Source organism: Nerophis ophidion, linkage group LG17, assembly GCF_033978795.1.
Source record: "Nerophis ophidion isolate RoL-2023_Sa linkage group LG17, RoL_Noph_v1.0, whole genome shotgun sequence".
Lineage (NCBI taxonomy): Eukaryota > Metazoa > Chordata > Actinopteri > Syngnathiformes > Syngnathidae > Nerophis > Nerophis ophidion.
The window spans coordinates 38,960,177-38,984,856 of NC_084627.1; the positions used below are offsets into that span (position 1 = coordinate 38,960,177).

The following is a 24,680-nucleotide window of genomic DNA, read 5'->3' on the forward strand; positions in this document are numbered from 1 at the left end:
GGGTGACACTGGGAGCAGGTGGGTAAAGTGTCTTGCCCAAGGACACAACGGCAGTGACTAGGATGACAGAAGGGGGGATCGAACCGGGAACCCTCTACCAACGGAGCTATGCCGCCCTATTACTTTCACGCAGTGGCAGGCTTTGCGTTTCCCACCAAGGCCTTCAGTGATGTCCTACTTAAAATACCCTCAAAATATCATAATTTATGTCTCCACATACATAAAGACATACAGAAAGATACTTGTTTACTATATTTCGGCACATTTAAAAACCCATGAACCCGCATCACCCATTTAAAGCATTTCTTAAATTGTATTGTCAAAATAAATGAAAAAAACATATTAAAAAGTGGAAAAATAAATAAATAAAATATTTCACCTTTTTCTTTGTGAGTTAAAAAAAAAAAAAAAGTGAAAACCGATGATTTCTCTGTTGTCTTTTCGCAAATTACAACTCGTGATCTGATTGATAATAATAATAGAATGTATTTGTAAAAAAGCACTTTACATTGAGAAAACAACGTCAAAGGGCTACAGTATATCAATAAATAAATAAATAAATAAACACTAATAATAATAATAATAATCAATCCATCCATCTTCCTCCGCTTATCCGAGGTCGAGTCGTGGGGGCAGCAGCCTAAGCAGGGAAGCCCAGACTTTCCTCTCCCCAGCCACTTCGTCCAGCTCTTTCCGGGTGATCCCGAGGCGTTCCCAGGCCAGCTGGGAGACATAGTCTTCCCAACGTGTCCCGGGTGTCCCCCGTGGCTTCCTACCGGTTGGACGTGCCCTCCCTAGGGAGGCGTTCGGGAAGCATCCTGACCAGATGCCCCAACCAACTCATCTGGCTCCTCTCCATGTGGAGGAGCAGCGGCTTTACTTTGAGCTCCCCACGGATGGCAGAGCTTCTCACCCTATCTCTAAGGGAGAGCCCACCACCCGGCAGAGGAAACTCATTTCAGCCGCTTGTACCCGTGATCTTGTCCTTTCGGTCATAACCCAAAGCTCATGACCATAGGTGAGGAGGGGAAAGTAAATTGAGAGCTTTGCCTTTCGGCTCAGCTACTTCTTCACCAATAATAATAATAATAATAAAAAGATAATCCAAAATAAATAAAAATAAAAACTAGAATACCCTAATAGCTAGATCTAGTATGCGATTATTTATAAAAAGGATTTTTTAAAAGGAAGGGTTTTTAAGCCTTTTTATTCACAGTCTGTGGTGCCCTCAGGTGGTCAGGGAGAGCATTCCAACTGGGAGCGACGGAGTGGAAAGCCCGATCTCCCATAGCTCATAGCTTTGTCCTCGGAGGTTGGAGGAGGTTAGCCTGTCCGGAGTGGAGGTGTCGTGTGGAGGATTTGGGGGTGAGTACTTCTTTAAGGTAGAGGGGAGCATTTCCATGGAGGCACTGGTGGGTTAGTAGGGAGAGTTTGTTGTTCAAATTCAAACCTGAGTGGAACAGGAAGCCTATCGCAACCGTCTATCCGGCAGAATTCTTACAGTCATGCGAGAAACACGAATGATCATACATCAAAGTCCACAGGATGGTGATTGTGACTTACTGAGGCCAGCCCTCTCCCGTGGAGACAGTGAAGAGTGTTAAAAAGGCCCAAAGAACGTTGTCGTAGTGGAACTCGTATTTCTTCCACTCTCTGGGCTGAGCTTCTACGTCGCGTCCGTTTTCCATTTTGTCGTAGTCCAGGAACTGACCCCTTGCGGAGAGACAGGATGACAAAAAAGGTCCAATTGGAATCAAGGGAGAAAAACAAATGTGACAGAAAAATTCAAAGTTGTCAAAGGTTTGTTTTGTGTAATATAAAACCCAAAACCAATGTGGTTGGCACGTTGTGTAAATCGTAAATAAAAACAAAATACAAATATTTTTCAATTGAATAGACTGCAAAGACAAGATACTTAACGTTCAAACTGGAAATATTTGTTATTTTTTGCAAATATTAGCTAATTTGGAATTTGATGTCTGCAACATGTTTCAAAAAAGCTGGCACTAGTGGCAAAAAAGACTGAGCAAGTTGAGGAATGCTCATCAAGCACTTATTTGGAACATCCCACAGGTGAACAAGGTAATTGGCAACAGGTGGGTATAAAAGCAGCTTCCATGAAATACTCAGTCATTCACAAACAAGGATGGCGCGAGGGTCACCATGTTGTGAACAAATGTGTGAGCAAATTGTCCAACAGTTTAAGAACAACATTTCTCAACGAGCTGTTGAAAATAATTTAGGGATTTCACCATCTACGGTCCGTAATATCATCAAAAGGTTCAGAGAATCTGGAGAAATCACTGCATGTAAGGGATGATATTACAGACCTTCGATCCCTCAGGCGGTACTGCATCAAAAAGCGACATCAGTGTGTAAAGGATATCCCCACATGGGCTCAGGAAAACTTCAGAAAAACCACTGTCAGTAACTACAGTTATGCGCTACATCTGTAAGTGCAAGTTAAAACTCTATTATGCAAAGCCAAAGCCGTTTATCAACAACACCCAAAAACGCCGCCGGCTTCGCTGGGCCCGAGCTAATCTAAGATGGACTGATGCAAAGTGGAAAAGTGTTCTGCAGTCTGACAAGTCCTCATTTCAAATTGTTTTTGGAAACTGTGGACGTGGTGTCCTCCGGACCAAAGAGGAAAAGAACCATCCGGATTGTTACAGGTGCAAAGTTCAAAAGCCAGCATCTGTGATAGTTTGGGGGTGTATTAGTGCCCAAGGCATGGGTAACTTACACATCTGTGAAGGCAAAATTAATGCTGAAAGCTACATACAGGTTTTGGAGCAACATATGTTGCCATCCAAGCAACGTTATCATGGACGCCCCTGCTTATTTCAGCAAGACAATGCCAAACCACGTGTTACAACAGCGTGGCTTCATAGTAAAACAGTGCGGGTACTAGACTGGCCTGTAGTACACAGAAAGTAGAGGAAGTAGAACATGTACCTGCAGTCTTTTTCTAAACCTTTGGACTCATCAGTGCAGTAGAAGAATTTTCCTTTAAAAAGCTGCACAGCGATGACGGCGAAGATGAACATGAAGAGGATGTAGACGATTAGGATGTTGAGGACATTCTTCAGGGAATTCACAACACAGTCAAACACCGCCTGGAAAAGAGACGTCATGGCGGCGTTACGTTACAAAATACGGTAAATGACAAAAACATGAGTTGCGTTACAAAACATGTTATATGTTTGGAACATTACAATACTTTTGTTATGCTTACTCGTTACTTTACCAAATAAATAATTGACTCAAAAATTGAATTAATCTTTAATACATATAATAAATTACTAGGGAAAATAATTCATGTGTTACCTAGTTAAAAAAATGTCAAAAATTTGGCATATGCAGTTGAGAGACGTTTCATGAGAGCAGAGTGTGTGTGTCCGTGTGTTTGTGGGTGGGAGGCTTTAAAAGGCGTGCTTTAAGCAACATTTTAAGTCAGTTTGTAGGTTAAGCAACGGCAGTTTGTGACGTCAGCTCTATTGAAACTTTTCACTAGATTGTGTTAGCACTGGTTAATAAAGAGATTGAATGTGCTTCCATGGTAGTCTTGTTTCCTTGTCCAAGAACTGGTTATTGTAGGACTGCAAGCTTGTCACTTCAATCAATATTTGATGTTCATTAATCCCTTGTAGTAGTGGTGGAAATGTGTTTACTCAGCTTACACGATGTTTGCTGTGTGATGTTGCCTCTCCCTTTTTAATATCAAGTTCATTTTAGTGTGGTGGTGGTTGTTGCTTTCATGAGTAAGAAGTTTTTCCTGCATTCAACTTGCCGTGCTTCTGACGCTGTCTTGTTGACATACAACCACATCAAAAGTAGCGCGTCAAGTTACACCCCACGCATCAGTAACGGCGTTGTTACGTACGCAAAAGTAAAAGTAATTATTAGATTACTCGTTACGACTAAAAATAACCATATTATTAAGCAGTGTTTTTCCTAAAACTGGTTAGACAACATGTGTTATGTTACAAAAACATGTGTTACGTAACAAAAACGTCTGACGTTACGGGCTAGTTAGGAAACATGCGTTAGGTCCAAAAACATGTTACCTAAAATGTGTTATGTTAGAAACCTGTTACGTTTCAAAACATGTGTTGCGTTACAAAACATGTTACTTCGCAAAACATGTTACTTTACAAGACAGTTGATTTATTACAAAACACGTTATGTTATAAAAATGTGTGGCGTTTGGAAGCGTTACAACATGTAATACATTCAAAAAGTCATGCATTGCAAAATGTGTTACTCACATAGTATGTGTTATGTTACGAAACCTGTTACTTTTCAAAACATGTGTTGCGTTACAAAACATGTTACTTTGCAAAACATGTTACTTTACAAAACAGTTGATTTATTACAAAACCGGCTATGTTATAAATATGTGTGGCGTTTGGGAACGTTACAAACGTGTGTTACGTTCAAAAAGTGTTGCATTACAAGATGTGTTAGTTACATAGTATGTGTTATGTTACAAAACATGTTACGTAACAAAAACGTCTGACGCTACAAAATACGGGTAAGTTAGGAAACGTGCGTTAGGTCCAAAAACATGTTACCTTACAAAATTGTTTTTAGAAAACTGTTACGTTTCAAAACATGTGTTGCGTTACAAAACATGTTACTTTGCAAAACATGTTACTTTACAAAACACTTGATTTATTAAAAAACACGTTATGTTATAGAAATGTGTGGCGTTTAGAAACGTTACAAACATTTATTACGTTCAAAAAGTGTTGCACTGCAAAATATGTTACATACATAGTATGTGTTATGTTACGAAACATGCCTTACGTTACAAAAACGTCTGACGCTACAAAATACGGGTAAGTTAGGAAACGTGCGTTAGGTCCAAAAACATGTTACCTAACAAAGATGTTTTTGGAAACATTACAAATGTGTATTACGTTCAAAAAGTGTTGCGTCGCAAAATGTGTTCATTACATAATACTTTTTATGTTACAAAAACATATGACGTTACGAAACACGGGTGAGTCAGCAAACATGCCTTAAGTCCAAAAAACATGTTACCTTACAAAGATATTTTTTGGAAATATTACAAACGTGTATTACGTTCAAAAAGTGTTGCGTCACAAAATGTGTTCGTTACATAATATGTGTTATGTTACAAAAACGTATGACGTTACAAAACACGGGTAAATTAGGAAATGTGCCTTAGGTCCAAAAACATGTTACCTTACAAAGATGTTTTTGGAAACATTACAAACGTGTATTACGTTCAAAAAGCGTTGCATCACAAAATGTGTTCGTTACATAATACGTGTTATGTTACAAAAACGTATGTCGTTATGAAACACGGGTAAGTTAGGAAGCATGCCTTAGGTCCAAAAACATGTTACCTTACAAATGTTTTATGATAGAAACCTGTTAGGTTTCAAAACATGTGTTGCATTTAAAAACATAAAAAACTTGTATTAAATTCAAAAAGTGTTGCAGTGCAAAATGTGTTAGTTACATCATACGTGTTATGTTACAAAACATGCGTTACGTTACAAAAATGTCTGCCGTAACAAAACACGGGTAAGTTAGGAAACATGCTTTAGGTCCAAAAACATGTTACCTTACAAATGTGTTATGTTAGAAACCTGTTACTTTTCAAACCATGTGTTGCATTACAAAAAATGTTACTTTGCGAAACACTTGATATATTACAATACATGTTATGTTATAAAATTGGGTTGCTTTTGGAAACGTTACAAACGTGTTTACGTTCAAAAAGTGTTGCATTATAAAATGTGTTAGTTACATAGTATGTGTTATGTTACAAAACATGCCTTACGTAACAAAAACGTCTGATGTTACAAAGAACGGGCTAGATATGAAACATGCGTTAGGTCCAAAAACATGTTACCTTACAATTGCGTTATGTTAAAAACCTGTTACGTTTCAAAACATGTGTTGCGTTACAATACATGTTACTTCGGAAAAAATGTTATTTTACAAAACACTTGATGTATTACAAAACACGTTATGTTATGAAATGTGTGGCGTTTAGAAACATTACAAATGTGTAGCATTTTCAAAAAGTGTTGCATTGCAAAATGTGTTGGTTACAAAATATGTGTTATGTTACGAAAACGTCTGAAGTTACAAAAGACGGGTAAGTTAGGAAACATGCTTTAGGTCCAAAAACATGTTACCTTACAAATGTGTTATGTTAGAAACCGGTTACTTTTCAAACCATGTGTTGCATTACAAAAAATGTTACTTTGCGAAACACTTGATATATTACAAAACATGTTATGTCATAAAATTGGGTTGCTTTTGGAAACGTTACAAACGTGTTTACGTTCAAAAAGTGTTGCATTATAAAATGTATTAGTTACATAGTATGTGTTATGTTACAAAACATGCCTTACGTAACAAAAACGTCTGATGTTACAAAGAACGGGCTAGATAGGAAACATGCGTTAGGTCCAAAAACATGTTACCTTACAATTGTGTTATGTTAAAAACCTGTTACGTTTCAAAACATTTATTGCGTTACAATACATGTTAGTTCGGAAAACTTTTTATTTTACAAAACACTTGATGGATTACAAAACACGTTATGTTATGAAATGTGTGGCGTTTAGAAACATTACAAATGTGTAGCATTTTCAAAAAGTGTTGCATTGCGAAATGTGTTAGTTACAAAATACGTGTTATGTTACAAAAACGTCTGAAGTTACAAAAGTTAAGTTAGGAAACATGCGTTAGGTCCAAAAACATGTTACCTTAAAAATGTTTTATGTTGGAAACCTGTTACGTTTTTTAAACACGTGTTGCATTACACCACGTTACTTCGCAAAAAATGTTACTTTACAAAACACTTGATGTATTACAAAACAGGTTATGCTATAAAATCTGAAGCGTACAGAAACGTTACACACGTGTATTACGTTCAAAAACTGTTGCATTCCAAAATGTGTTAGTTACGTAGTATGTGTTATGTCACAAAACATGCGTTACATTACAAACGTGTCTTACGTTACAAAACATGCATTACGTTACAAACGTGTCTTGCGTTACAAAATGTGTGTTACATTACTAGACTGTGTTCTGGCTACAAAACATGCAATACGTCAAAACCGGTTACGTCACAAAACGTGTTAGGATGTGTCGCGTTTCAAAGATGTGTTATGTTTTAAAGCATGTTGATATAAAACACATATTATGTTACAAAATATGTGTTACCTTAGAAAAGGTGTTACTTTACAAAACATGTATATAATGGATTTTTGAGACAGCATAGCTGCATATGCAGTGTGTAACAAATATATTGTGAACTTATATATGTATGTACATGCAATCTCATTGTAAAATGTACGGTTTTGCAATAAAATGCAACCGTGTCATTAGTAAAGCTATCAATTATTGCTACTCTTTGCACTTTTCGAGCATTTTCATTTTTGCTATTAGTGACAAATGTGATGCCATAGCCACAATGCAGACCAAAATTACTGCATCATTAAGATAGTATCTACCATTGACGTTTTTAAAGCTGAATGTATTCCAGTATACAGTATCACTTTTACTGTACAGTATGTTCATATCTACTTTTTATAATAGCCACTAGGTGGCAGTAAAGACATGCCATCAAATCAGTTCCATTTGAGTACCCCAGGAAATACAGTATTAAAATACAATAGTACAGTACAACAGTGAAATATTACTTTTTTAAATCAACCAACATATCTTGCACTTTAATCTGATTGCATTTTCAATTAATTTAATTCAAAATACAAGCAAAATAAGTGATTGCACTGAATAAATAAATAACATCTGTTGCCTTCCTAAATGGAGAATTCACCATCAATTCTAACCAATTAAAAGAGTCACATATGTTTGTTTTTTTCAGATGTGTTACGCCTTATTCCAACTACACTTTAATTAAATTTTTTTAAATGAATAAATAACAATAATTAGTCCTTGCTTTTACAAAAATGCGGAATTTTTCACAAATCACAGGTCCACAGAAAGTTGTATGACACAGATTCTCTGGATACACTTTTATTAAACGTATTTACTCTATATATTCGATAATATTTCAACCATGACAGGATAAAAAAAAAATGTTTATTGCTCTGTGTTGCACCCTCCGCCACTCCGAAAGGGACAAGCGGTAGAAAATGGATGGATGCTGACATTCTTTTTTGTTGGTTAAGCCACTGTAATGTGCTCACTGTGCTATTAGCATAATGTCATGTAGTTATATGTTGTGTATTTGCTAAGTATATGCCAAAAACTCAGTTTGTTACTTTTAGTCTGTAACTCAAATGAGACATAGTTGTTTTTAGAACATGGGTGTCAAACTCATGTTAGATCGGGGGCCACATGGAAAAAAATCTACTCCCAAGTGGGCCTGACTGGTAAAATCACGGCACGATAACTTCAAAATAAAGACAACTTCAGATTGTTTTTGTCAAAACTTGGACTTTGAGGCAGTTTAAAGCGTGGATTGTTTTTCCGAGATGCAACAGAACTGGACCAGGCATGGCGTGAAGGTAAATACAAACCTTGTTTCCATATGAGTCGGGAAATTGTGTTCGATGTAAATATAAATGGAAAACAATGATTTGCAAATCCTTTTCAACCCATGTTCAATTGAATTTTGTTTTGCATAGTAGAGCTTTAACTTGCACTTACAGATGTAGCGACAAACTGTATTTAGTGACAGTGGATTTTTGAAGTGTTGCTGAGCTCATGTGGTGATATCCTTTAGCGATTGATGTCGGTTTTTGATACAGTACCGTCTGAGGTTTGTCGGTTTCCGGCCATGCCGATTACGTGGAGTGATTTCTCCAGATTCTCTGAACCTTTTGATGATATTATGGACTGTAGATATTGAAATCCCTAAATTTCTTGCAATTGCACTTTGAGAAATGTTGTTCTTAAACTGTTTGACTAATTTGTCACGTAGTTGTGGACAAAAGGGTGTATCTCGCTCCATCCTTTCTTGTGAAAGAATGAGCATTTTTTGGGAAGCTTTTTTTATACCCAATCATGGCACCCACCTGTTCCCAATTAGCCTGCACACCTGTGGGATGTTCCAAATAAGTGTTTGATGAGCATTCCTCAACTTTATCAGTATTTATTGCCACCTTTCCCAACTTCTTTTTCACGTGTTGCTGGCATCAAATTCTAAAGGTAATGATTATTTGCAACAAAAAAAAATGTTTCAACATCATTTTGAACATCAAATATGTTGTCTTTGTAGCATATTCAAGTGAATATGGGTTGAAAATTATTTGCAAATCATTGTATTCCGCTTGTATTTACATCTAACACAATTTCCCAACTCATATGGAAACAGGGTTTGTACATGATTTAATTATTTCTACAAAAAGTGTAAACAAAAGGCGCGCACAAGGCGAAGACAAAAAACTTGGCTTAGGTACAAAACTTACACTTAACAGAGACTATGGGCAAGAAACAAAAGACTCGCTAAACATGACATGAATAAACAAAAAACTTACTATGAAGAGCATGGAACGAGCATGGAACTATGGCAAGGAATGAGCCTAGAACGAGTGATGACGCCAGGCCGACTACCTGGCAACTACATGCTTAAATAGTCATGTGATGATTCAAAACAGGTGCATGAGTCCAACACGTGAGACAGGTGAAACTAATGGTTGTCATGGTGACAAAACAAACAAGGATGCGTAAAAACAGGACCTAATAGAGTTTTAACCAAAGAGAACATAACTAAACAAAACATGATAGTTTCTTTTTGTTTAAAAATAGAACAAGCACATTCTGAAATTGTACAAATCATACTGTTTGTCATGTTTTGTGGTCACGTTCTGTTATGTTTTGGATTCATTGGGCACTCTTGTTTGTTTTGTCACCATGCCAACCAATCAGTTCACCTGTCCTCACGACTTATGCACCTGATTAATTTGAAATCATGCACCTGTTTTCAAGCACCATAGCTCTATTTAAACCTGTAGTTGCCAGGCAGTCAGCCTGGCGACATCACCTTCTATTCACCCCCCGATACACCCTTGTAATCCATGCCGATGATCTGTGTCCCGTTCTCGTTCCGTTCTAAGTAAGTTTTTTGTTATTCATGCCATAGTGCAAGTTTTTGTTTTATGTCCATTGTTTAACCTTAGTGCAAGTTTTGTTTTCATAGCCAAGTTTTGAACCTCCACTGAGACCTTTTTGTTTATACCCTTTGTTTGTGTAATACCTTTTGAGTGTTAAAATTAAAAGATACACTTACATTTACATTGTGTCTGATCCAATTGCTTTGCACCACGGGAAAACAAACCACACCATAGTCTAAGTCCTGACACTGTTGTTGTTTTTTTACACTTACATGTTGTGGTTAATAGTACTCTATCTTTAGTTGTCGTTATTTATATTTTCCGAATATAAATTATGTGATAATGTTCATTGGTCAACTCATTGGTGTTAATTTTCGATCCATCAAGATAGAAAAAAATCAAATTACAGTATTTTATTTATCTAGTTTGATCATTTTCCTCAATCATGTGGTTTATTTTGTACATACAGTGGGGCAAAAAGTATTTAGTCAGCCACCGATTGTGCAAGTTCTCCCAATTAAAATGATGACAGAGGTGTGTGATTTTCATCATAGGTACACTTCAACTGTGAGAGACGGAATTTGAAAAAAAAAATCCAGGAATTTACATTGTAGGAATTTTAAAGAATGTATTTGTCAATTATGGTGTAAAATAAGTATTTGGTCAACCATTCAAAGCTCTCACTGATGGAAGGAGGTTTTGGCTCAAAATCTCACGATACATGGCCCCATTCATTCTTTCCTTAACACGGATCAATCGTCCTGTCCTCTTAGCAGAAAAACAGCCCCAAAGCATGATGTTTCCACCCCCATGCTTCACAGTAGATATGGTGTTCTTGGGATGCAACTCAGTATTGTTCTTCCTCCAAACACGACGAGTTGAGTTTGTACCAAAATGGATACATGGATGATACAGCAGAGGATTGGGAAGAATGCAATGTGGTCAGATGAAACCAAAATAGAACTTTTTGGTATAAACTCAGCTCGTCGTGTTTGGAGGAAGAAGAATACTGAGTTGCATCCCAAGAACACCACACCTACTGTGAAGCATGGGGGTGGAAACATCATGCTTTGGGGCTGTTTTTCTGCTAAGGGGACAGGACGATTGATCCGTGTTAAGAAAAGAATGAATGTGGCCATGTATCGTGAGATTTTGAACCAAAACCTCCTTCCATCAGTGAGAGCTTTGAATGGTTGACCAAATACTTATTTTACACCATAATTTACAAATAAATTCTTAAAAATTCCTACAATGTGTTTTACTGGATTTTTTTTCACATTCCGTCGCTCACAGTTGAAGTGTACCTATGATGAAAATTACAGACCTCTGTCATCATTTTAAGTGGGAGAACTTGCACAATCGGTGGCTGACTAAATACTTTTTTTGCCCCACTGTATGTAGCGTCTACAAAGATACAAATAATTGCTATTGCGACATCCAGTGGACACATTTAGAACAGCAGTTCAAAAATGTCAGGTCAATTTTTATACTTGATCCAACGAGCCGGATAAAACCTGTTCAGCCGTACGTTCGACACCCCTGCTTTAAAACATTGTCCAAAAATAAAACAATCTGAGAAGGACAAACCTCATTTGGAGCATTCCAAAAAGTGTATTTTCAGATTTACACATAAATGGTGGAATGGTCCAGTAGCCTTACTGGATTTGTGTTGTTTTTATCTTTACTTAAGTCTTATCAATACCCACAAATCCGAGATTTATCTGTTGAATATTGGGGTGCAAAACTGCCGCATTTATTTTCATGCAAAAAAAAAAAAAAGATACCGCCGAGGGATTGAATGACTGTACCTTCAGCTTGGGAAGACGTTTAATGGTCTTAAGTGGCCGCAAGACTCGGAGGACCCTCAGGGACTTAATGGTGTTGATGTCCTTGCCTTTTGTTCCTCTGTGGAGATTGAGAGGACAGTAAATCTGTGAGATGTAGAGCGAGCCATAAGCATTAAAACCTTTTACTCCACCGTCCTCTAAGAATAGCAATAAACGCTCCACAGGGGGTAATCCTGTTTATGATCTGTTAGTAGTCCAATACATGCAAGCGAGGGTTATATCATGTTATTCTACAGAAACGTAGATTTTAGTTCAGAAGTGGAAAGTAACTATTCTGTTTTACTGTGTAGAAAAGTGAGTATTCTAGCATAAAACTGGCTTCTGTAGAATAACATACAAATGTTTTGGAAAAACAAACAAATGAGCCGTCAGCAAAGATAATAGCTTCTTTGCAGGAACCACAATCACAAGTATTTAATGCTGCACCTTTAATGAACTGATAAGTGATGTTGATAAGATCAGGTAGAGCTGAACCAACGCACGCAAACACCGTTTATTGGCCAAGGACACTTAGGGAGATCTTTATTTCAAGTTCCACAAGCACATATTGCTCTTGATGGAAGTGTTTGATGAATATCGAAGTGCAACGAGCAGTAATTGGACATACTTGTTTGAGGTCTCTTCTACACTAAGTAGAGTAAATCCCACCTAACCTTTTCCATGTCCACACACACACACAATGGTCGTTTAAGACCCCCTTCGTCCCTTCTGTCCGCCAGCGCAACGCGACCTAGTACGCATGCGCAGAAAATGCGCACGTCGTAGTCACCTCCAGTGTTGCTTTGTGTGCAAGTTCTTAAATTTAACTTATCTGAACAATATTCAGTGTTGTGGTATTTCAATGAACTGGAATCCATTGTGCTTTGAGGCCCTATTGTAGTGAATCACACCTTAGCCATCATAAATTTATCATATCCTTAATAGACGTGTGAAAGTAAACAATGTGATAAAGAACATTTTATATCAATCAAACCAGGGATCTAGATATCTGGTCAGGACAGTCCTCACTCTTTTGCCTTCACCTTCATTGTCCATTTGTTTTTGGGGACTTTATATACTCTGGACCTCGACCAGTGGTTCTTAACCTGGGTTCAATCGAACCCTACGGGTTCGGTGAGTCGGCCTCAGGGGTTTTGGCGGAGCCTTTGCCGCGGAAGTCACCTTCATTGTCCATTTGTTTATGGTGACTTTATTTACTCTGGACCTCGACCAGTGGTTCTTAACCTGGGTTTGATCGAACCCTACGGGTTCGGTGAGTCGGCCTCAGGGGTTCGGCGGAGACTCTGCCACAGAGGTCACCTTCATTGTCCATTTGTTTATGGTAACTTTATATACTTTGGACCTAGACCAGTGGTTCTTAACCTGGGTTCAATCGAAACCTTGGGTTTCGGTGAGTCGGCTTCAGGGGTTTGGTGGAGCCTTTGCCACGGAGGTCGCCTTCATTGTCCATTTGTTTATGGTGACTTTATACACTCTGGACCTAGACCAGTGGTTCTTAACCTGGGTTCAGTGAGTCGGCCTTAGGGGTTCGGCGGAGCCTCTGCCGCGGAGGTCACCCACATTGTCCATTTGTTTATGGTGACTTTATATACTCTGGACTTAGACCAGTGGTTCTTAACCTGGGTTTGATCGAACCCTAGGGGTTCGGTGAGTTGGCCTCAGGGGTTCGACGGAGCCTCTGCGGCAGAGGTCACCTTCATTGTCCATTTGTTTATGGTGACTTTATATACTCTGGACTTAGACCAGTGGTTCTTAACCTGGGTTTGATCGAACCCTAGGGGTTCGGTGAGTTGGCCTCAGGGGTTCGGCGGAGCCTTTGCCGCGGAGGTCACCTACATTGTCCATTTGTTTATGGTGACTTTATATACTCTGGACCTCGACCAGTGGTTCTTAACCTGGGTTCAATCGAACCCTAAGGGTTCAGTGGGTCGGCCTCAGGGGTTCGGCGGAGCCTTTGCCGCGGAGGTCACCTACATTGTCCATTTGTTTATGGTGACTTTATATACTCTGGACCTAGACCAGTGGTTCTTAACCTGGGTTCGGTGAGTCGGCTTCAGGGGTTCGGCGGAGCCTCTGCCGCGGAGGTCACCTACATTGTCCATTTGTTTATGGTGACTTTATATACTCTGGACTTACACCAGTGGTTCTTAACTTGGGTTTGATTGAACCCTATGGGTTCGGTGAGTCGGCCTTAGGGGTTCGGCGGAGCCTCTGCCGCGGAGGTCACCATCATTGTCCATTTGTTTATGGTGACTTTATATACTCTGGACCTAGACCAGTGGTTCTTAACCCGGGTTTGATCGAACCCTAGGGGTTCGGTGAGTCGGCCTTAGGGGTTCGGCGGCGCCTCTGCGTGGAGGTCACCTTCATTGTCCATTTGTTTATGGTGACTTTATATACTCTGGACTTAGACCAGTGGTTCTTAACTTGGGTTTGATCGAACCCTATGGGTTCGGTGAGTCGGCCTTAGGGGTTCGGCGGAGCCTCTGCGCGGAGGTCACCTTCATTGTACATTTGTTTATGGTAACTTTATATACTTTGGACCTAGACCAGTGGTTCTTAACCTGGGTTCAATCGAAACCTTGGGTTTCGATGAGTCGGTTTCAGGGGTTTGGTGGAGCCTTTGCCACGGAGGTCGCCTTCATTGTCCATTTGTTTATGGTGACTTTATATACTCTGGACCTAGACCAGTGGTTCTTAACGTGGATTTGATCGAACCCTAGGGGTTCGGTGAGTCGGCCTTAGGGGTTCGGCGGAGCCTCTGCGCGGAGGTCACCTACATTGTCCATTTGTTTATGGTGACTTTATATACTCTGGACCTCGACCAGTGGTTCTTAACCTGGGTTTGATCGAACCCTAGGGGTTCGGTGAGTTGGCCTTAGGGGTTCGGCGGAGACTCTGCCGCAGAGGTCACCTTCATTGTCCATTTGTTTATGGTGACTTTATATACTCTGGACTTAGACCAGTGGTTCTTAACTTGGGTTTGATCGAACCCTAGGGGTTCAGTGAGTCGGCCTTAGGGGTTCGGCGGAGCCTCTGCGAGGAGGTCACCTTCATTGTCCATTTGTTTATGGTAACTTTATATACTTTGGACTTAGACCAGTGGTTCTTAACCTGGGTTTGATCGAACCCTAGGGGTTCGGTGAGTTGGACTTAGGGGTTCGGCGGAGCCTTTTCCCGCGGAGGTCACCTTCATTGTCCATTTGTTTATGGTGACTTTATATACTCTGGACCTCGACCAGTGGTTCTTAACCTGGGTTCAATCGAACCCTAGGGGTTCGGCGGGTCGGCCTCAGGGGTTCGGCGGAGCCTTTGCCACAGAGGTCGCCTTCATTGTCCATTTGTTTATGGTGACTTTATATACTCTGGACCTAGACCAGTGGTTCTTAACCTGGGTTTGATCGAACCCTAGGGGTTCGGTGAGTCGGCCTCAGGGGTTCGGCGGAGACTCTGCCACAGAGGTCACCTTCATTGTCCATTTGTTTATGGTGACTTTATATACTCTGGACCTAGACCAGTGGTTCTTAACCTGGGTTCAATCGAACCCTACGGGTTCGGTGAGTCGGCCTAAGGGGTTTGGCGGAGCCTTTGCCGCGGAGTTCACCTTCATTTTCCATTTGTTTATGGTGAATTTATATACTCTGGACCTAGACCAGTGGTTCTTAACCTGGGTTCAATCGAACCCTACGGGTTCGGTGAGTCGGCCTCAGGGGTTTGGCGGAGCCTTTGCCGTGGAGGTCACCTTCATTGTCCATTTGTTTATGGTGACTTTATATACTCTGGACCTAGACCAGTGGTTCTTAACCTTGGTTCAATCGAACCCTATGGGTTCGGTGAGTCGGCCTCAGGGGTTTGGCGGAGCCTTTGCCGCGGAGGTCACCTTCATTGTGCATTTGTTTATGGTGACTTTATATACTCTGGACCTAGACCAGAGGTTCTTAACCTGGGTTCGGTGAGTCGGCCTTAGGGGTTCGGCGGAGCCTCTGCCGCGGAGGTCACCTACATTGTCCATTTGTTTATGGTGACTTTATATACTCTGGACTTAGACCAGTGGTTCTTAACTTGGGTTTGATCGAACCTTAGGGGTTCGGTGAGTCGGCCTCAGGGGTTCGGCGGAGACTCTGCCACAGAGGTCACCTTCATTGTCCATTTGTTTATGGTGACTTTATATACTCTGGACCTAGACCAGTGGTTCTTAACCTGGGTTCAATCGAACCCTACGGGTTCGGTGAGTCGGCCTAAGGGGTTTGGCGGAGCCTTTGCCGCGGAGTTCACCTTCATTTTCCATTTGTTTATGGTGAATTTATATACTCTGGACCTAGACCAGTGGTTCTTAACCTGGGTTCAATCGAACCCTACGGGTTCGGTGAGTCGGCCTCAGGGGTTTGGCGGAGCCTTTGCCGTGGAGGTCACCTTCATTGTCCATTTGTTTATGGTGACTTTATATACTCTGGACCTAGACCAGTGGTTCTTAACCTTGGTTCAATCGAACCCTATGGGTTCGGTGAGTCGGCCTCAGGGGTTTGGCGGAGCCTTTGCCGCGGAGGTCACCTTCATTGTGCATTTGTTTATGGTGACTTTATATACTCTGGACCTAGACCAGAGGTTCTTAACCTGGGTTCGGTGAGTCGGCCTTAGGGGTTCGGCGGAGCCTCTGCCGCGGAGGTCACCTACATTGTCCATTTGTTTATGGTGACTTTATATACTCTGGACTTAGACCAGTGGTTCTTAACTTGGGTTTGATCGAACCCTAGGGGTTCGGTGAGTCGACCTCAGGAGTTCGGCAGAGCCTCTGCCGCGGAGGTCAAGACACAACTGAATCATCGTATAAATAAAAACTTATCCCTATAGAGAATTATGGATAACCCCAAACAATTTTCCCTCTAATTTTACATCTGATTTGCAGGTGTGTAATTTGTTGTGAGTTTATGCACTGTGTTGGTTTTGTTGTTTTAACAAGGTTTTTGTATTGTTTCACTTTTGTAAATCCACTAAAACATCACCATGGATTGATGAGCTAGCTTACACAGCTGGTGGGTCCATAACAGTTTTCCTGCCAATTAGGGTAGGTACTCTAAATGAACATTTACAAAATATTATCCATCCATCCATTTTCTACCGCTTCTTCCCTTTGGGGTTGTGGGGGTCGCTGGAGCCTATCTCAGCCACAATCGGGCAGAAGGCGGAGTACACCCTGGACAAGTCGCCACCTCATCGCAGGGCTATTTCACACCAGTATACAGTATATCTGCGGTTTATGGTCCGGTGCGGCTAAAATAAGTGAAAAAATATTTATTTCTTCTAAAAATGTACTTAAGTACAGGTGCGTTTTACAGCCCGGGAAGTACGGTACTTAACAATCCTTTTGTGGATCCGACAAACATATTAGTTAAATGAATTATATTTATATAGCGCTTTTCTCTATTGGTTCAAAGCGCTTTTACATAGTGGAACCCAATATCTAAGTTACATTTAAACCAGTGCGGGTGGCACCGGGAACAGGTGGGTAAAGTGTCTTGCCCAAGGACACGACGGCAGTGACCAGGATGGCGGAAACGGGGATCAAACCTAGAACCCTCAAGTTTCTACCGCTTATTCCCTTTGGCGTCGCGGGGGGCGCTGGTGCCTATCTCAGCTACAATCGGGCGGAAGGCGGCGTACACCCTGGACAAGTCGCCACCTCATCGCAGGGCCAACACAGATAGACAGACAACATTCACACTCACATTCACACACTAGGGCCAATTTAGTCTTGTCAATCAACCTATCCCCAGGTGCATGTCTTTGGAAGTGAGAGGAAGCCGGAGTACCCGGAGGGAACCCACGCATTCACGGGGAGGACATGCAAACTCCACACAGAAAGATCCTGAGTCCGGGATTGAGCCCAGGACTACTCAGGACCTTCGTATTGTGAGGCAGACGACTCTATATTAGTCTGCTTCCAATAATAGCTAACATTAGTCGTCAACTTTGCCAAATTGCTATCCCGAGCTAACAAAAATAACTGACGTTCAAGTCACATGTGACATGAATGTTTTTTGTGACCTACAAGTATGTGCTCCAATCACTCTATCACAAAAAAATAAGAGTTGTAGAAATGAGTGGAAACTCAAGACAGCCATGACATCATGTTCTTTACAAGTGTATGTAAAATTTTGACCACGACTGTATATCCATCCATCCATCATCTTCCGCTTATCCGAGGTCAGGTCGCGGGGGCAACAGCTTAAGCAGGGAAACCCAGACTTCCCTCTCCCCAGCCACTTCGTCTAGCTCTTCCCGGGGGATCCCGAGGCGTTCCCAGGCCAGCCGGGAGACACAGTCTTCCCAACGTGTCCTGGGTCTTCCCCGTGGCCTCCTACCGGTTGGACGTGCCCTAAACACCTCCCTAGGGAGGCGTTTGGGTGGCATCCTGACCAGATGCCCGAACCATCTGGCTCCTCTCGATGTGAAGGAGCAGCGGCTTTACTTTGAGTCCCTCCCAGATGGCAGAGCTTCTCACCCTATCTCTAAGGGAGAGCCCCGCCACACGGCGGAGGAAACTCATTTCAGCCGCTTGTACCCGTGATCTTTTCCTTTCGGTCATGACCCAAAGCTCATGACCATAGGTGAGGATGGGAACGTAGATCGACCGGTAAATTGAGAGCTTTGCCTTCCGGCTCAGCTCCTTCTTTACCACAACGGATCGGTATAACGTCCGCATTACTGAAGACGCCGCACCGATCCGCCTGTCGATCTCACGATCTACTCTTCCCTCACTCGTGAACAAGACTCCTAGGTACTTGAACTCCTCCACTTGGGGCAGGGTCTCCTCCCCAACCCGGAGATGGCATTCCACCCTTTTCCGGGCGAAAACCATGGACTCGGACTTGGAGGTGCTGATTCTCATTCCGGTCGCTTCACACTCGGCTGCGAACCGATCCAGCGAGAGCTGAAGATCCCGGTCAGATGAAGCCATCAGGACCACATCATCTGCAAAAAGCAGAGACCTAATCCTGCGGTTACCAAACCGGAACCCCTCAACGCCTTGACTGCGCCTAGAAATTCTGTCCATAAAAGTTATGAACAGAATCGGTGACAAAGGACAGCCTTGGCGGAGTCCAACCCTCACTGGAAATGTGTTCGACTTACTGCCGGCAATGCGGACCAAGCTCTGGCACTGATCGTACAGGGAACGGACCGCCACAATAAGACAGTCCGACTGTATATGTAAAATGTTTTCTTCCAAAACCCTGAGTTATTGAAAATAACTCAATTTAAGTCACTCCTAAGACCAGGGGTCGCAAACCTTTTTGGCTAAGAGAGACAAATATTTTAAAATGTATTTCCGTAAGAGCCATATAATATTTTTTTTAACACTGAACACAACTAAACGCATGCATTTTTAAGTAAGACCAACATTTCTAGAGTATAATAGGTCTCTTATTCTTTGTAATAACATTGTTATTCCGAAGCTAACTGTGGAGGGGGCGTGGCCTGTCGGCCTGCAGTGAACTGGGGTGTGCCAGGACCGGCCTCTAAATCAGCGACAGGTGCGTAGACGGCCCACCTGGGCCTTGTTATCTAATCACCTGTCACTCTGTTATAAGCAGCAGCCAGGAGGAGAGACGGGGTTGGGGCTGGAGCCAGAGCGCAAGCGAAAACAAAAGAGAAAAATACAATTGCTGGAAAGCAACTGAGGGACTTATTGAAAATTAAAACAATGTTGTAACCCTGAAATAGGCTCTCATGTCGGTGCGTGGTGGTCTGAAGAACCCCCAGAAGGGCAATCCCCACACTAACCAATAATAAATAAATAACTTCTTACCATTAACGCAACTTCTTGAACAGGTGCGGTAGAAACGGTTGGATGGCTTAAAAATGCATGAGAATGTTTTATATTTTGATAAATTATTTTTAACACTGTGATTACAAGTGGAATTATTGATTATTTATCGTGTTAAGCAATGCCAGCTCAGGTTTATTCGAGAGCCAGATGCAGTCATCAAAAGAGCCACATCTGGCTCCCGAGCCATTGGTTCCTTACCCCTGCCTAAGACTTTACAGAGAATATTAATTCATTTCAAATCCGATGTCATCCTGTCGACGGGCGGGGAAAACACCCAAACCAACCTTGACAAAAGAATGTGTGACCTAGTTCCGGGTGCTGTTAAAAACATGAGCGGACAGGTAGGACGCTTCAAAGGATGGTTCCGCTTGGTTACAGTCTAGCCAAAACGACATGCACCTCGCATGCTCACGCTACTCGACGACCTGGGCATGCAAGCTGAAAAGACAACGCCAGCTCTCGTTATTGAAGGACTTCAACCCACCGAGATGGCAACCACAATTTCGTAATAGCGTTCAGAAGGTCAGCAGTGTTTGCTGAAAGAGTTCAAAGGGGGGCAGAGGGAGACACTTTCTGAGAGTGGCCAACAATTTCTGAGTTGACATCCACTCAGGGAAGCATTGTTATATATTTTTCCAAGAGGTAATTTGAATAATCGCTAATACAAATCAGGTTAGTCATGTATTGAGTGGGATTTTTAACATGTAATCATCCTCTGGAGCAGGCCTTGGCAATTATTTTTGACTCGAAAGCCACATTTAGAGAAAACAAATGTATCTATTTTTAGGAACACGAATACAAAAACTCATAATAATGTCTGATTGAATGCTAAAAACGTTATGACAAACCGCCTTAAAAGACCTAATGGAATTTTTAATTTTTCTATAAACGATAAAACACTGAATATTGACAAAATATGAACGTCACACCCCCTTTCGATTGACACATTTTACAATCAAGTGAAACGCAACAAAAATGCAACAAACAGTGAAATATGATATATCTAGTATATCACTAAGCTTTAGAACAGGGGTGTCAAACTCATTTTAGATGGGGGGCCTCATGGAGAAAAATCTACTCCCAAGTGGTAAAATCACGGCACGATAACTTTTACAGATTGTTTTCTTTGATTAAAAATAGAACAAGTTCATTCTGAAAATGTACAAATCATAATGTTGTTGTTTTTTACACTTACATTATGTTATTAATAGTATTCTACCTTCATTTGTTTTCATCTATACTTTCTGAATAAATGATGTGATAATGAACATCAGCCAACTCATTGGTGTTTATTTTCAATGTATCCAGAAAAAAATATAATATCAAAATCAAATTACAGTATGTTATTTATGTAGTGTTTCCTCGACTGATATACTAACATCATGTAGTTGTTTTTTTTTTTACATATGTAGCATCAGTTACAAAGATACAAATAATTGCTATTACAGCATCTAGTGGACACATTTAGAACAGCAGTTTATTTCATGGAAAAATGTTAGCTCATTTTATACTTAGCAAAGTCATCCCGCTGGCCGGATAAAATCTGTTGGCGGGCCTCATGTTTGACACCCGTGCTTTAGAAATTTGTTGTGAAAATCTCCTACCGCGTCCGTGGAAACGCTCCCCACCCACACTGCTTGGTGGCTCGTTTGAGCTGCTGTGATGTAGATTACCAAAGTAACTAATTAGATTACCATAATAACTAATTAGATTACCATAGTAACTAGTATATCATCCAAAAGTGCAGATTCCAACCATTGAAATACTAGGGGTGTAACGGTACACAAAAATTTTGGTTCGGTACGTACCTCTGTTCAGAGGTCACGGTTCGGTTCATTTTCGGTACAGTAAGAAAACAACAAAATATACATTTGTTGGTTATTTATTTACCAAATTTGCAAAATCTTCCACCAAAAATATTTTTCTTAGTGGAATATTTGATGTGAAGTAATGGGAACCTTGGATAGGTCAATCATTTATAATAACATTGATTTTAATTCAAAATTATATAATTATATTTTGAGCAATGACAGTTTGAAAGTAAAACAAAATAGCTTGGTTTTATTAGTCAATATTGCAACTTTTTCTAAATTAAATGTATTTTTTAAGCTTTTTTATTTCACTTTTGTTATGTTTTTGTTTATTTTGATAGTATTTTTAGAATGTGCCGTGGGCCTTTAAAACATTAGCTGTGGGCCGCAAATGGCCTCCGGCGCACACTTTTAACACCAATGTTATAGATAATAAAAAATAAAATCTGATAAATTTATGGGTAAAAAGCAGAGCCTGGCGACGCATGCGCATTTTTTCATAACTCTCTCGCTCTCTCTGTCTCTGCCCCGCACTCAAAAATGCTGCTGCATGCACAATTTGTTTTGTTTTCAACCCCTTCTTAACACTGACCGTACATTGAAAATACACGCACCCCTAACTTAAAATAACGGACATTTGAGGCATTTAAGAAACTCCACCCGGACAGCCCTGCAAAAGAGGACATATCCGGTGAAAAGAGGACTTATGGTCAGTCTATTGTAGCCCTGCCTCGGTGTGCATTGTTTACACAACGTGCAGTACGCTACTTAAAATGTCCGTGTGGAAACTTGTTCGGTACACCGAAACCCCCGTACCGAAACGGTTCAATACACCGTTACACCCCTATAAAATACTTTGCACAGTTGAAGACTTTCGGTCATTAGAAAACATGACTGCACATCATAATATCAGCTACACTTTCCATCTTAAAGATCTAAAAAAAATATTTGGGAATGTCCGGCGGACCAGATTGAAAAGCTCAACGGGCCGCATGTGGCCCCCAGGCCTTAGTTTGCCCATGTCTGCTCTGGAGCATTATTATTTGCTACTTACAATACAATTATCCCATAAGAAGCAACATATATAAAGTGTAACAGAGTACCTTTAAATTCAAAACCACTGTTTTTAAGTCTCATTGTTACTTATTGCCTGTGAATATTGCCGCTCATCGGGTCTTTGTATTCTCAGGCCGTTGAATCGATCGCGAGTAAACTGTCCAGTTTGTCTTTGAAGACGTTTTGCATCTCATCGGTCCATGCTCACAGATTTAGGTACGACAGATCAAGTCTGGGATTTTGGCTCAGGGTCCATATTTACCCCCGACAAGAATGGTTCCGCTCTTTTCTGTCGCAAAAACTGCTGTTGAGACTCAAAGAAATTGGACGTCTGCCAGCACAACAGCGGTCGCTTGGATTGAAACATCCTTGTTAGCGTTTCAGTACCGTGGCATACGTCGGCAGCTGTTAAGATGCAAAGAAGCTTGATCTCTGTCAGCACAAGAACAGTTACCGGGATGGAAATAACCTTTGTTAGCATTGCAGTATTAAGATGCAGAGGAGGATTCACCCTTGTTGGGTCATATTCAGTTATATGAAGGGCTCAAGGGGGTCAACCAGAACCTAAAATTGCTTAGTTCTGAATAAAACCTGTTTGCGTTCCATACGTTTGACACCCCTGATTTACAGAAATATGCTGTTAAAAAAACAACAACAAAAAAACTGTAAATTCTACGATAAAATTTTGACTGAGCTGCCGGTCTACATTTCTATTTTTTGCAAAGTACGAAAAAAATTTACTGACCAAATGCATAAGCAAGCGCGTAGTAATATCATCCTTATTTATTAATATTCATTTATTACTCACGATTAAAATCGGCCATAATTGCGACATGGCCCCTCAATGAAAATCAGTTTGACACCCCTGCTTTAAGGGATGGGTGAAAGGACACTGTTGCACGTGGTAGATAGGCGGTGTCGCAGACCCCCTCCTATGTACAGGGATGGTTTTTCCAACCTTGACGTAGGTGGCTTACCGTACTCTCCCTTTTTAAAACCATCTTTCCTGTCCACGATATCCAAAAAACAGAGTCAAGAAGGCTGTTTCTCTCAGAGGTGAGTCATGACATCTTTTTTTTCAGTTGGCCACTTGACTATTGATGCAACTAAATAGTATTCTAATAAGGGTGAATCCAACCCCCATTACCCGAATCCTTTAAAACCTGCACCAAACACTAAGACTAGATCTGTCCAGTCTAAATCTGTAAGCATAACCCGATGAAGCCTGCTCGGAACGTCTTCTAAGACCACCCGAACAGTCCAGTTGGGATCAAGTGAATGTCCGAAGAATTGTTAGGTATTTGACACTCTTGACACTTTTTAACCCCTAACATGGCAATTGCACTTTGAATTGAACAGAAGAACATAATATTCTTATTTATTTTTTAAATAATTGAAACAGTGGAATTAAGTGGCTTGTTACATTTGTGTTTTTATAGCAATTTTAAGGTTGGAAGTAATGGTTTGTTTTCTATGAGTTGATTAAAAAAAAAAAAAGAACAGTTGACTTGTTATAATAATCGTCATAATGATAATAACGATAATATGTTAACTACTTCACTTTGTTTTTAATGTCTGTTTCCTTTTTTCTGCTGAATTTACTCTATTGTATGCTGCAGCTGTCACATATACTGTATTATTGTACATGGTAATTGTTACATATTGTATATAGACATCATATAATATATAAGTATATATAATATACTGTACATATATTATGTAAATATTACATATATATGTTGCATTTTATATCGCTATGTTTACTCTATTTATACCTGCATTGTCCTTTCCATCCTTACAGTCTCCATCATCGTAACTGAGCTACTGTGTGGAACAATTTCCCTTGTAGATCATTAAAGTTTGTCTAAGTCTAAGTCTTAGTAATAATAATAATAATAATAATAATAATATTGGCACTGGCGGTTGTACCTTTCATACTTTTCAATTCCAGGTACCTACGAATCCATACCGGTACTTAAGGGTACCAATTTTTGGTATTTGTGTGTATTTTCATGTGTTAACAAAAGGTAATTAGTTTTACATTAAAATTAAATCTGGTAAATAT

General features: G+C 40.6%; 1 protein-coding gene across 1 annotated transcript in view; it reads right to left on the bottom strand.

The window, feature by feature from the left end:
- LOC133536415 (voltage-dependent N-type calcium channel subunit alpha-1B-like) overlaps positions 1-24,680 on the bottom strand; it is a 446,201-nt gene that overhangs the window by 126,926 nt on the left and 294,595 nt on the right. The window contains exons 26-28 of the mRNA XM_061876915.1: positions 11,882-11,978; positions 2,959-3,119; positions 1,564-1,713 (exon numbers count right to left, since the gene is read on the bottom strand). Coding sequence (XP_061732899.1) covers positions 1,564-1,713; positions 2,959-3,119; positions 11,882-11,978 — 408 coding nt within the window. The remainder of the gene's footprint in view (positions 1-1,563; positions 1,714-2,958; positions 3,120-11,881; positions 11,979-24,680) is intronic.